General features: G+C 40.3%; 1 protein-coding gene across 1 annotated transcript in view; it reads left to right on the top strand.

The window, feature by feature from the left end:
* CUBN (cubilin) overlaps positions 1-15,193 on the top strand; it is a 311,762-nt gene that overhangs the window by 71,847 nt on the left and 224,722 nt on the right. The window contains 4 exon segments of the mRNA XM_021064811.1: positions 11,183-11,212; positions 11,215-11,374; positions 13,066-13,226; positions 13,656-13,837. Coding sequence (XP_020920470.1) covers positions 11,183-11,212; positions 11,215-11,374; positions 13,066-13,226; positions 13,656-13,837 — 533 coding nt within the window.

The following is a 15,193-nucleotide window of genomic DNA, read 5'->3' as shown; positions in this document are numbered from 1 at the left end:
CATCACTGTTTCTGCCTCCCTCCAGATGTGCTTGGGGAAGAGAAACAAAGAACTAAAAGGAAAATATTCTTGGGTAAAGACTCTTGAGAATCTCTTAGCAACTGATTATAAAACCAGGTTTTAAATCCTTGCTTATTTTAAAGTACAAGGCATTTGAATGCTGAGAGAATAGAACTGATTAGTTAACTTTACTTATTTAAATGATAATATTCATTTCTATTAACATAGACATTAAAATAATCCTACCATGAAGGGACTTTAAAAGGATAAGAAAGAATGGAGAAATGTATCTAATGCATTTTTTATTCTAACATTAGGTGAAAACCTGTATAACTTTTAGTCTAGTGTTTTTCAAGCATTGAAACATTCATGACTCTTTAGTGGGTCATGATATTATTTTATTAGATTGCTACCTACCTTTGTTAAAAGTGTGGAATAGGATAGAAAAGAATAGACAAGAAAGTATGAGACCTTATCATGCAAAGTTTGGTATAAATTCATGAAACCCGTTTGCATTATCCATGTGTGTGCGTGATTGATATAAATGTATTTTTAATGGTGTGTCAGACAATTCAAAACACTAATCTACTCCAATTACCTTATTTTCCAAATGAGGGGAATTGAAGTCCAGAATTGAATTTTTCCTTCCAAGAATACACAGGTAGTTAGTTTAGAACCCAAACAGTCCGGTCTGAACATTGAATCCATTTGCTTTTCCATTGTTTAGATTAGCTCTTGAAAATGCTTATAGGAACTGCCGGCGATGTGGCTGGTATCATTCACTTTAGAGCTATGGTAGAACCATGGAGGAATTTCCTTCCTTCCTTCCTTTGTTCCCTCTTTCTTTCTTTAATGGCCACACCCATGGCATATGAAGTTCCCGGCCAGGGATTAAATCTGAGCCACAGCTGTGACCCATCTCCCAGGAATTTTCATTTCTTTGCAAAGAGAGAAATGTTACAATCATTTGGGAAAATGGCCAGGAAGTGTCAGAACCTCATCAATATTAGCTTAAAAATGGGCTTTCTCAGCCTCCTCATGCCCAGCCCGGAGTCCCACCTACCCAACAGTGGGTGTTCAGTGTTGTTTTTCATCCATTGTCCTGTCACTGAGCCCAGAAAAAGCATCTAAGAGTGATGAGTCAAAAAATGGTAATGGAAGGGTAAATGAAGTTTCCTTTAGAAGAAATGAATGCTATTTTAAATCTTTAATCCAGTAGAGTGGTGTTCTCAAATTGTTCATTGGAAACTTAAGGTAAGGTTTTCTTGGTACAAATTCAGATATTAGGGGCCCATCCAGAAATTCTGATTCAAATAGGTCTAGGGTAGGTTTTCAACGAGCAGTTCAAGTGATTCTAGTGAAAATTTGCAGTTCGTCAGAGACTCTAAAAGTCAAGTCCTAGCATATAAATCGCTATGAGGTGTAATGGGGAACTGGGCTATTGCTGCTCATCGTAGGAAGTCCTTGTTATGATTTGGTGAAAGAAAGGCTGCATTTGAAGTCAGAGCCTTGGTTCCAGTCTCAGCCTTGATGCTAACTTGGAAAGCTTTGGGCAGGTCACACGCCTCTCTGATTCTTTCTATCCAACTTGAATTCTGTATTTTCCACTCTGAGATATTCAGATATTTTCCCTCTGGAAAAGGTTTTTACTAGGTCTGTTGGTTTTGTTTGTTTGTTTGTTTGTTTTTTAAGATTTATTCTCTTATTGGTCAGTATTTTCTCATATTTTTGCATGTCTGGCTATCCCAGCACTTGCCAGCTCAGTAGATTTATCTTATCTAATGGATCATATTTTTTAGTTCTTAGAATGAAAATGCTAAACAAAACACTTAATTGTGATGTTCTTAGTTTTCTACTCACCTTCATTTCTAAATTGACTTTTCATACTTAGAGAAACCAGGGATTATTACAGAGCATAGGGCCTGGAAGGGGAGGACTTGGGTTTAAATTATATCTTTGCTATGTCTGAACTAAGTAATTTTTCAGAACTTAACCTCCAGGAGTCTCTGATTGTTCATCTGTGGCTCTCTAAAAATTGGAGGTTATAAGATCTGGCAGTTTCACATAGTTGAGGAAGATCCAAAGAGACATTTTCTGTAAAAATCACATAATAGCTGTAAAGCACCATGACTGTGCCAAATTTAAAATTACTGATAATCCAAGTACAGTTTTACAATAGCTGCTCTAGTGATTTGGCTTATATTCATAATTCATTAGAATCGGTGATCTGCGTGGGAAAAACAAGAAGCCATGACTGTGATCGCCTAGCAGAAAATTGTAGGTAAAAGTTAGATTTGGGTTAATGAGGCTTCTTCCTTCCTTACAGAGAAGCTGAACCTGTAATTTTATCTTCTCTCAAGTATGCACTTTGAAGATGGTTCAACCAAATATGCCAATAGAAGCAGATGGTGATTTCAGGGTTGATTATTTATGTAGCTCACGTCTAGAAAATCTGAGGTCCTGGGGAATCATGCAGAACCGAGAAGTTTCCTAAATGATTTCATACAGAACCACTGATAGCTCATGTCCTTGGCTAATCACAGAAGCATCTCAGCAGGCAAAGCAGGGAGGTGGTGGAGCATCTTCCCGCAGTCCAGGGGCTCCCTAGCAGGTACTTTCTTCCATCCGCAGGATCAGTTTATCCTACTCCTGTCACCCAAAACACATGGGACGATATCATCATTGCTTTTTGACTTGGAGAATTTGGATTTTTGAATTCTGAATTTTCCCATTGATAATAAGCTAAATGCTGTGTTCCTAAAATATTTTAAAGTGCTTAGGAGAAGCAGACAAACGTTGTGATTTTTTTAAAGAAAAAAATCATTTTGTGAGTTTTGTCGTGCTTCACAGAAGCCATTTGTGTATTTTCTCTTTTCTTCTTTTACTTTTTTTTAATTTGATCAGAAAGAAAGATATGAGAAGCTTACTAAAAGCCACCTTCAGTCTTCAGAGATGTGCTTTGCCATCAATTCAGTTGAATACAGTGGCTAGAAGAAAGCTACTTTTCTTCATCTCTTTGTAAAAGTCATTAGACCGTATTAAAGGCAAACTGTCATTGGATATGAGTTTTCCTTTGGATACATAAGATATAAACGAGAGACTTTTTTGGTATTTTTTTATTAAAGGATAGTTGGTTTACAATATTGTGCCAATTTCTGCTATACAGCAGAATGACTCAGTCAAACATATATGTGCATTATTTTTTTAAATATTATTTTCCATCATGGTCTATCCCAGGAGATTGGATATAGTTCCTGTGCCGTACAACAGGACCTCATTGCTTATCCATTCTAAATGTAATAGTTTGCATCTACTAACCCCAAATTCCCTGTCCATCTCTCTCCCTTCCCTCTCTCCTTTGGCAACTGCAAGTGTTCTCTATCCAAAAAAAATTTTTTTTATGTTTGCATTTTGTGTTAATGTAAGAAACATCATGACACGATATGAATATCCTTTTATGGGACTATATTAAATCTTAATAACTTGTGTTATATTGCAAAGCATAAGAGGAAGCCAAAGCCTAGCATATTCTTAGTCTATTGCTTATAGGTATAAGCCTACTTTTGTTTCTCAGTGTCAATATTAGTCTACAAAGAGCAACTTACACTGTTAGGGAGGAACCTAGGTACATTGTACAGACTTCAGTGTTAGATAAGAGGAGATACTAATATTAAGAAACATTAGATACATTAAGTTCAGAAATAGATACATTAGAAATGGATACATTAACTCAGAACTCTTGTTTTTAATCTCTATAAAATTGGATATGTGAATCTCATAAAGCTATAATAAAATTTTAATATTAAATATTCTGTCATTTAATATTTATAGCTGGTATGCCTTCAAAAATATTTTTCTTTATTTTAATTTTATTTGTTATGTATTAGATAGCTGAATTATTTATTGAATTTACTTGAGGGAGTTCCACCTGTCTTTATGAAGAACTTTTAACATACATAGACTTATTTTGTAATTTCAGAAAGTAAAATCATTTGTAGTTTTAACAAATGTGTATTCCCATGGAATCACCACTCCATTCAAGATAAGGAACACTTAGAAAGCATCCTAATGTCCCCTCCCCCCTTTTTTTGGTCTTTTGTGTTTTTAGGGCCACACTCGAGGCATATGGAGGTTTCCAGACTAGGAGTCTAGTCAGAGCTTCAGCTGCCAGCCTACACTAGAGCCACAGCAATGCCAGATGTGAGCCATGTCTTCGACCTACACCACAGCTCATGGCAATGCCGGATCCTTAACCCACTGAGCAAGGCCAGGGATTGAACCCACAGCCCCATGGTTCCTCGCCGGGTTCATTTCCACTGCACCATGACAGGAACTCCCTAATGTCCCCTTGATAGATCCCTCCACATTCTCCATCTCAACAACTGCAGACCTTATCCTTATCACTCTACATTAGTTTTGCTTGTTCAAAAGGCAAATATGAATGGGAATACACGCTATACATCCTTTTATGTCTCACTTCTTTCATTTAGCGTCATGCTTCTGAAATTTGCTCATGTTGTTCTATTTATAAGTAGTTCTTTTCATTGCTAAAATAGGCTTCCATTGTATGGATATGTCGTAATTTGATTATCCATTCACCTGTTTTTGGCTAGTTGGATTGTTTCTAGTTTTTAGCTATTATGAAAAGAGCTGCTATAAGAGCTGTAATCCACTGAGCAAGGCCAGGGATCGAACCCGCAATCTCATGGTTCCTAGTTGGATTCATTTCCGCTAAACCACAACAGGAACTCCAAACATGGGAAAATTTTAGAGCCGCATTTCCTTTCCTTTCTTTCTTTCCTTCCTTCCTTCCTTCTTTTTCTCTCATTCTCTTCTGGGTCTTTAATTATATGTTTGCTAGACTGTTTGTTATTTCTATTTAATTTTTTTTTGTATTTTAAGAATCATTTTTATGCAGATTTTTTTCTCTTTGCCCTCAGGTTAAGTAATTTCTATCAATACATCTTTAAGTTCACTCACCCTTTTTCTTCTGCCTCCAGTTTTCTATTAAGCCCATCAGTGTTTTTAAAAACTTTCTATTTACTTATTTTTTGGCCACACTTGCGGCATGTGGAAGTTCCCAGGCCAGGAATCAAAGCCATGCCACATTAGCAACCTACGCCCCTGCAGTGACAATGCCAGATCCTTAACCTACTACACCACAGGAGAACTCCCCATCCATGATTTTTTAAATCTCCATATAGTTCTTTTTCATAGTTTCTTCTTTTGTTGCTAATTCCCTAGTTATTTGCTCATTGAGACTATATTTTTCTTTAAGACTTTGAACATATTTCTTTCATTCTCTTTCTCTCTCCCTCTTTTTTTTTTTTTTTTTTTTTTTTTTTTTTTTTTTTTTCTTTTCTGCTTTTAGTGCTGCCTCTAGGGCATTTGGAAGTTCCCAGGCTAGTGGCTGAATCAGAGCTGCAGCTGCTGGCCTGCACCATAGCCCTAGCAGTGCAAATCCTAGCCACATCTGCAGTCTATACCACAGCTCCTGGCAATGCCAGATCCTTAACCCACTGAGCAAGGGCAGGGATCAAACCCACATCCTCATGGATACTAGTCCAATTCATTCCCGCTGAGCCACAACAGGAACTCCCATGAACCTATTTCTAATAGTTACTTTTAAGTCTTTGTTTGCTGAACCCACATCTGGGCCATCTTAAAGTCACAAGATCAGTTTTTTTCTTGACTATGGCCATATTTTTATTCACTATTGATGGTAATTTTTTCTTGACTCTGATCCCCATTTCTCCATTTATTTGTATAAATGGCAGTTTTTGAGTTTTATACTAAATGTGGTGAATGGAGAGACCTGGATTCTCTTGTCTTCCTCTGCAGCTTCTTCGCAGTTCAATATCTAGCTGATGACCTTGTACTTGTGTAGGTTTGTATTTTTTTATTTGTTAAGGCACATTTGTGGAAATGCATAGGTGTGTCTCTTAAATCCTTCTAATTTGGTAGGGCTTAGCCTCCCAGCTCTGTCACTCTTTCAGGTCTTGTTAAGACTTAGACTTTGGGAGCTCCCGTCGTGGCGCACTGGTTAACGAACCTGACTAGGAACCATGAGGTTGCAGGTTCGGTCCCTGCCCTTGCTCAGTGGGTTAATGATCCGGCATTGCCGTGAGCTGTGGTGTAGGTTGCAGACGAGGCTCGGATCCCTCGTTGCTGTGCCTCTGGCATAGGCCGGTGGCTACAGCTCCGATTAGACCCCTAGCCTGGGAACCTCCATATGCCGCGGGAGCAGCCCAAGAAATAGCAAAAAGACAAAAAAAAAAAAAAAAAAAAAAAAAAAAGACTTAGACTTTGGTAGAGAAGCTCTAGAAAAGTCTTGTCCTAGGCAGGGTCTCTGCTCCTAAGGTGTGGCCTCTCTGGTTTCTCAGCTGGATGCCTGAGGGTGATGAGGCAGCCCTTCTCCGATTGGAAGAGGACTCTCAAGTCCCTCATAAGCCCTGGCCTCTAGTATCTTGTTTTTATTTCCAGCCTAGTAGGAGCTACTCTCTGGCAGGACTTTTGAGGTCTAACCACAGGTATACACAGTCCAGGTTCTGGCAAGAAGTGATAGGAGATTCCCACAGAGGTCTGGTTCCCCTCTCTGTGCACTTCTTCTGCACTGGACCATGTACCTGTAGCGCCCATTCCTTTGAAAACCCTAAACTCTCATCCCTGCTCCCTCAGCTCAGCAGGACTGTCCTTCACAACTTTGGATTCAGCAAGCAGCTTGGTCAGAAAATTCCATCCAAAAGAGCCAAGGAGGTGTTCCTTTCATGATGCAGTGGAAACAAATCCGACTAGGAACCATGAGGTTGTGGGTTTGATCCCTGGCCTCGCTCAGTGGGTTAAGGATCCAGCGTTGCCATGAGCTGTAGTGTAGGTCACAGATGTAGCTTGGATCTGGCATGGCTGTGGTGCAGGCCGGCAGCTATAGTTCTGATTTGACCCCTAGCCTGGGAACCTCCATATGCCACAGGTGCAGCCCTAAAAAAGACAAAAAAAAAAAAGAGCGAAGGAAATTAAAAGTCCTACCTTATAGGTTTTCTTTCTGCCAAGGATCACAGTCTTGGATTGCCTGTTGTCCAGTGCCTCATAGATTTTGTCCAGTTTTATAATTGTTATGGAGAGGGGCTAGTCTAGTACTGGTTGCTTGTCAAGGCTGGGAACAGAGATTGCCATCATTTAAATTCAATAAACATTACAAAATAATACCCTACCCAGGAAAGGATAGGAGGAGCTGGGTGGGAAGAAGTAAGATGAGAAAAGGGAAAGAAGTCAGGACGGGGTAGAGGTAGTGGGAGGGAAGTACATACTTGTCCCGCTCAGCTCATTAAGTAATATAATTTTCAGCACATTAAGTTATATAATATTTTTTTATTGTCTTTTGTCTTTTTAGGGCTGCACCTGCAGCATATGGAGGTTCCCAGGTTAGGGGTCAAATCAGAGCTGTAGCTGCCAGCCAACACCACAGCCACAGCAACGCAGGATCTGAGCCATGTCTGGGACCTAGACCACAGCTCACAGCAAAGCCAGACCCTTAACCCACTGAATGAGGCCAGGGATGGAACCCGTGTCCTCATGGATACTAGTTGGGTTCGTTAACCACTGAGCCACAATGGGAATGCCAAGTGATATAATTTTAACACATTAAACGTAATGTGATTTTTAACAAATCACAGATGTGATCTGGGCCAGGTACTTTGGTGACAGTTAATAATGGTTGAGAAGGTCCCGTGTATATCTCAAGACCTGACAGAGGAAATATATTCACATAAAAACAATCGCAGTAAAATATATTTGGGGTTCCAGTTGCTTTTTGCCTACAGTTTTATGGAGCACAAGGAAATTAATTGTGCCTAATAGAGAAAGGTTTCACGGAGGAAGTGGTATTTGCATGTGACCTTGAATGATGGGTAAGGGTTTATTTGTTGACGGTGGGTTGAGGGCGGTGGGGAGATTGTTGAATACCGCATGTTAGACAAAGTGAACAGGGTGAAGCCCATTTGAATACTTCGGGGACCATGTTTACCTTTGTGCCAACCAAGGAAAAGAAGTTTGATGTGGAAAGGACCATTTCGGTGAGGATGCACACCCACCCACCCTTTGCACTGCAGTAATCACTTGCATATGTACAAGGGACCCACGGGGGAGTTACTCAGCATTGCCTCTCAAAAGTTCTCATTAAAATTTCCTTTACAGGGGACCTGATTATACAGGCCATTCTCCTGCAGACTAATTGCACGTTGCAGTGAAACTACTCCGTGCCGCTGTATTTCCCCGCTGGGAGCAGCGTAGGAGAGCAAGGAACGCCATCTCTTTCAGGACAAGTGGCACGAACAGATCGTTTGCTCTAGATATTTGATTTATAGGCTCAAGCTCTTTGACTGTGAGGGTGTCCGTGAGTCTGTATGTTCTGTTAGTTCAGGGGGACTGGGTCAGAGCCTTCAGTTAATGTCCATTTGATCCATGAATTTTACGTTAGTGATAACTGTTGCCAAAACTTGGCCTCTGTTCACCAGTGTAGACTAGAAATGCAGAGACAGCGTTTGGGATGAAGGCGAAAAAAAGAGCTTTTAGCGCTTTGCCAGGCAAAGGAGGCCACCGCTGGCTAATGCTTTAAAGACTATGCCCTCCATTGGGAAGAGTTGAGGGGAGTTTTATAGTAAAAAGGAGAAAGACAGGTTTTCAGATAGGAATCAGGATTGGGACAGACATGCATTTTTCTTTCTTTGGGGACTCTTAGCCATCAAAGCTGACATCAGGAGATCTTCGGCCACGATCACGATGGTGGCCTTCTGGTTATTGCCTAGAACAACAATACTTTTGAAAAAGGCATATTGATCAGAGATTAGAACAAACTAGGAAAATTCCTGGAAAACATCATGTGCTAACAATCTTTAACCCAAAGGCAATTGTGTTCAGGGTGCCCAATCTTCAGCTTGTGTTTAGGGTGCAGTTAAGCCAGGGAGAAGTACAAGGAAGGACTTCAAGCTGTTCAATTTTAAAGTATTTATTTTTAAAAGAAGCATAAGGAATATAGTTTTTCTCTTAGGTTCCTAGGATGCCTATGTCATTAGGTGTATCCCTTGAGAGGGGACCAGGATCCCGCCCCAAGGCTGTACTATTGTTTCTTGACTGTTTCTCCCTTGTCTCTAACCAGCAGCTGTCTGAACCTGCCCCTTGAAACTCAGTGAAGGTCACGGAAGCTGAAAGAGACCCATTTCCTAAAAACCAAGAAATGGGAGGGGGTTCCGACTGTGGCTCAGCAGTAATGAACCCTACTAGTATGCATGAGGATGTGGGTTCCATCCCTGGTCTCGCTCAGTGGGCTAAGGATCCAGTGTTGCCATGAACCGTGATGGGGGTCACAGGCAAGGCTCGGATCCTGCATTGCTATGGCTGTGGTATAGGCTACAGCTCCTATTCGACCATTAGCCTGGGAATTTCCATATGCTGTGGGTTTGTGGCCCTAAAAATACCAGAGAGAGAGAGAGAGAGAGAGAGAGAGAGAGAGAAGGAGGGAAGGAAGGAAGGAAGGAAGGAAGGAAGGAAGGAAGGGAGAGAAATGGTAGACACAGAAAGGCTTTTGTGCCCAGGAGCCCCACAGGGCCCTGCCCCCTTTCATACTTGTTGTCGGGTCTAAAATATTTAACATACCACCTCTTCCCACCTCCTGCCCCTCTCCTGCTTTCCCATGCTTTCTATTTGCCTTTTCCCTCCCTCCTTCCTTCCTTGACCCTTAAATATCTTGGCAGACAATGGAAAAGTATAGAAAAGTACTGAACATTCATCCCTAAAGTTAAATATCACTGTTGACTCCTTCAATAAATTAAGCCTTGATTTGCTTGTTGTTTAAAATGGAGTAAGCCAGGAGTTCCCATCGTGGCTCAGTGGTTAACGAATCTGACTAGGAACCAGGAGGTTGTGGGTTCAATCTCTGGCCTTGGTCAGGGTTAAGGCGTTGCCATGAGCTGTGGTGTAGGTCGCAGACACGGCTCGGATCTAGTGTTGTTGTGGCTCTGCTGTAGGCCAGCTGCTACAGCTCCGATTAGACCCCTAGCCTGGGAACCTCCATATGCCACAGGTGTGGCCCTAAAAAAGGCAAAAAGACAAATAAAATAAAATAAAATAAAATAAAATAAAATAAAATAAAATAGTAAACCAAACGTGTACTGGGTAACTGTTACTCCGAGGGCTCTCCATAGGCAAGAGAACCTGTAACATTTTCTGTGCATCTCTGTGCTCCCAGTACCAGTGGTTCCTCTTTTCTGAGTATGATTATACATCTGCAGCTGGGGGAAAAACACACCTCAACATTTTTGTTTTCTTTAAAAAAAAAAAAAAAGATTCGGAGTTCCCGTCCTGGCACAGTGGTTAACGAATCTGACTGGGAATCATGAGGTTGCGGGTTCGATCCCTGGCCTTGCTCAGTGGGTTAAGGATCTAGCGTTGCCGTGAGCTGTGGTGTGAGTCGCAGACCAGGCTCGGACCCTGAGTTGCTGTGGCTCTGGCGCAGGCCGGTGGCTACAGCTCTGATTCAACCCCTAGCCTGGAAACTTCCATGTGCTGTGGGAGCGGCCCTAGAAAAGGCAAAAAGACAAAAAAAAAAAAAAAAAGACAGTAACATCTCCATTGTAGAGATGAGGTTCCGAGAGGCGAAGCAACTTGCCCAAGGTACTCTAGGTTGTCAGTGTTTGAGCTAGCACTGATTCATGGTCACTCTGGTCCTGGGTCTCATCCCCTATTCTTCACCAGGGGTTCAGTAACAGCTGTGTCATGTCTCATAAATGCACGCTTTGGCAGAAACCATTTTAAAGGAATGTTCCTAAAAGAACAGAACTGACTTCTTTCTGGTCCTCCCTCTGTGATTTCTGTAGTTGACCCTAGTGTTTAATGTTTCTGATTATTTGCATGAATTAGAGAAATCGTAGCACTTTCAAGAGCCAGAAGTATGTAATTATATGTAACAGCTTTTACTACATCACTCAGGTTTACTAGTAGTAATTGTTTTTGCCTTCGAGATAGCAAAAATTTTGTTTTGAAAGGAACTCATTCTTTGAACATCCCAGAATGGCTCTTGAAACTCAAGTGCATTGGCATAAATTAATGAAGTGCCTATTACGGAATGTCTTATAAATGTAATATAGTATTTGCTATTTTCTCTCTTGTGGTCTGTTTCTTTTCACAGCGTGCTTGGAAGACTATACAGACGAATCTGGATTTTCACTTCTCCAAACTTCCCCAGTAATTACCCCAATAATATGGAATGCATTTATAGGATAACTGTGGAAACCAGCCAACAGATTGCACTGCATTTCACAGACTTCTCCTTGGAGGAGCCCATTGGTGGAGCATGTGCAGCAGATTATGTGGAAATCACGTGAGCACCTTTATTTCCTCATAGTCTCTTGTTGTTGTTGTTGTTTTTGTTATTTATTTTCATTCCTCACCTTTCTTAGAAAGGTTAAGGAAAAAAAACCAGAACATTTCTGTAAAGCTTCCTTTGGTGCTCTTTCTTATAAGACACAAAGTTGGTCATTTGGAACCCGACTTCACAGTAGGAAAACAGAAAATTGCACAAGATTCAGTGGTTATTTAGAAGTGATTATTTTATTGGGAATATTTGAAAATCAACTCCAGGTTTTATTTGGTCAGAGTGAAAAGATGTACTACTGCTCTGAAAGTAGTTATTTGCCATTCACATACTGCATACCTACTTTCTTAATGTAAAATCAGTTTAAGTTCTGGTTATTTTTCTGTCCATTTAGTCTAATTTGTCACAAAGATAATGGTGCAATAAAGTTGTTCACAGTTTTTCCATATTCAAATAATAAAATCTAGGCTTGTGGATTTTAGTGCCAGGCATTTTTTTCTTTAGTTCTTTGATGCTTTGAAAGAATGAGTTTAAAAAGTTGTATATGCAGTAAAGTCGAGTTAAGTTATCCTTTGGTATCGCCACAGATCATTACATTGAGTTAAACTAGACTAATCATTTTTGGAGTGCCTCTGTGTTAAATTTTTATTTGGCATTTCAAAAGCCTAGGATCTTATACTATTTCATAATAAACTTTGTTCTATGATATAAGGTAAGGCACTAAAACAGTAAGTGATAATCATATGATATGATGCTAAAATAATATCTTAATTTTCAGCAGTCGTTAGGCTTTCATGTTGGGTAAATCTTTTTTTTTAGGGCCGAAACCACTGCATATGGAGGTTCCAGGCTGGGAGTCTAATCAGAGCTGTAGCTGCCGGCCTACACCACAGCCACAGCCCCGCCAGATTCAAGCCACATCTGCGACCTACACCACAGCTCACGGCAATGCTGGGTCCTTAACCCACTGAGCAAGGCCAGGGAGCAAACCTGCGTCCTCATGGATCCTAGTGAGATTCATTTCTGCTGAGCCACGACGGGAACTTCTGAATCTTTGTTTGTTTGTTTGTTTGTCTTGAAAAGCTATAGATTATAAACTAGATTTAAGACCCCAAGAGTTCTTGGGGAAAGAATTATTTTCAAATTTTTGCATAATTATGTAAAATGTGATATATTAAACTTTGAAAATTTCAAATTAGAAGAAAAATAGTTGTATTTTCTTTGTAAAATTAAGCATGTGTTTATACTGTTAAAAACGGTGGCTTCTCATCCCCTGTTCTCTGACACATTTGCCAGATACTTCATTTGAGAGGGAGAAGGTTTAACACTGTTAGCCTCCAAATGGTTACATAAAATGTCATACCAACCATAAATGATGGTTATTCTGTATTAAGTTATTCATATACTCTTTTTTTTGGCCACACTCACAGTATGTGGAAGTTCCCAAGCCAAGGGTCAAACCTGCGTGACAGCGGCAACAATGCCAGATCCTTAATCACCAGGCCACCAGGGAACTCCTCACATACTCTTTGATGAAGTGAAAAATTGAAAACTTGAAATTGTTTTTCAAGAATTTTTCAGAGAGTAGCAATGACAAACTGATCTGTTTTTGATCTCAAAGTTCAATTCATGTTAGATGTTGCAATTGTAATATTACCAATAACCTAAGAAATGATCCCCTCTGTATTTTGTCACAGTAATGGAGGCTACGCATCTTCACCGCCCCTGGGAAAATATTGTGGTTCAAATCCACCTCCAAGAATCATCTCCCACAGTAACAAACTTTGGTTAAAATTTAAGAGTGACTTCTTTGGCTCAGGGCCCGGATTTTCAGCTTATTGGGACGGATCACTAACAGGTAAATGGCAAAGACTTGTCTCTTAGTGTGCAGTCCAGTCCAATTGGCCTCTTGGTTCTTGGATTGTCGGAATCTTATCTTTTTTTTTTTCCCCAGCTCTATTTTGTCAGTACTATTTGTAATAAACTTCAACATTATGAATATTCTGAATTAACCACAGCTGTTTTATTTTTGCTTTTAAAGGACCAAGGAAGGGGATGTTTTCCAGTTGCCTGGTGCACGTCACCAAGCTGGTCCTCTTGATTAGGAAGGGGAAAAGCGTGTTGATGTGAATTAGGATGATAGGCCGGCTATTCTTTGGTGGCACAGTTGGGTTTCACAGCTCTGTTTAAAGGGGAATGGCAGTAGCCCCAGTTTAAAATGGACAGGAAGAAGCTTTACCAGAAAGGAGAGGATACATGTCATCCTGTCTCTGTCTCTCTCCTGCAGGGTGTGGGGGCAACCTCACCACCCCCACTGGCACGTTCACGTCTCCCAACTACCCAATGCCTTACTACCACAGCTCCGAGTGCTTCTGGTGGTTGAAGTCCAGTCACGGCAGTCCCTTTGAACTGGAATTCAACGACTTCCATTTGGAGTATCATCCGAATTGCACTTTAGATTATCTGGATGTACGTACAGAGTTTCAGCTGTGCTTTCACAGCTCTCATCTCGCCCAGCACATGTACACGCATTGTATTTTATTTTATTTCATTTTATTTTATTTATTATTTATTTTGCTTTTTAGGGCCGTATCTGCGGCATATGGAGTTTCCCAGGTTAAAAGTTGAATCAGAGCTACAGCTTCTGGTCTTCACCACAGCCACAGCAACGCAGGATCCGGGCCGTGTATGCAACGTGGGACCCAAGCCACGTCTGCCACCTACACCACAGCTCATGGCAATGCTGGATCCTGAACCCCTGAGCAAGGCCACGGATTGACCCTGTATCCTCTTGGATACTAGTCGGATTCATTTCTGCAGAGCCATAGTAGGAACTCCATCATTTTTTATTTTTGAGATTCAGGAAAGGAGGAACATTTTTAGGAGATTAGGATTAATATATACATACTACTATATATAAAATAAGAAGGACCTACTGTATAGCATAGGGAACTCTACTTAATATTCTGTAATAATCTGCATGAGAAAGGAATCTGAGAAAGAAAGGATATATGTATATGTATACATTCATTTGGCTGAACGCCTGAAACTAACACAACACTCTAAGTCAGCTATGCTCCAATCAAAACAAGACAAAACAAAAGCCACACTGAAAATTTAAATAAAATTAAAAAATTGAAAGAGGAGTTCCTGTCATGACACAGCGGAAACGAATCCGATTAGGAACCATGAGGTTGCGAATTCGATCCCTGGCCTCGCTCAGTGGGTTTTAAGGATCCAGCATTGCCGTGAGCTGTGGTGTATGTCACAGACTCGGCTTAGATCTGGCTTTGCTGTGGCTCTGGCGTAGGCCGGCAGCAGTAGCTCTGATTGGACCCCTAGCCTGGGAACCTCTATATGCTGCAGATGTGGCCCTAAAAAAGTACAAAAGACCAGAAAAAAAATTAAAAGAAAATTTGGTAAAAATACCTTCTAAGTACAGCATATATTAATAAATGGCATGGCACACCAAGCATTTAAAATATATTAAACACAAACTATAAAGATATGGTTAACATTTTCTGAAAGGGATTATTATATTTATTGTAATTATTATTGATATATTTTCTATATATACATTGAAAACTAAGAATCTAGAAGACTATCAGAGGGTGAATTAGAAAAGGTAATTGAAGTCATTGAAGTGGGACTTTGCACAGTGCTAACAGCACCATGGTCTATTAAAAAATGCTCTGTTAAAGTGTCATAAATTATAAACTATGAAATCAAAAAGCAAGTAAGACTGCTGATAATAGCTAATGTCTCAAAAGCATGTGTTAATTGTTCATTTTCAATATTTGCATTTCAACCTGGGTTCTTTCCTAC

Source organism: Sus scrofa, chromosome 10 (assembly GCF_000003025.6).
Source record: "Sus scrofa isolate TJ Tabasco breed Duroc chromosome 10, Sscrofa11.1, whole genome shotgun sequence".
NCBI classification, from domain to species: domain Eukaryota; kingdom Metazoa; phylum Chordata; class Mammalia; order Artiodactyla; family Suidae; genus Sus; species Sus scrofa.
The sequence above is the reverse complement of the archived record's forward strand: the minus strand, read 5'-3'. Positions and strand labels throughout refer to the sequence as shown.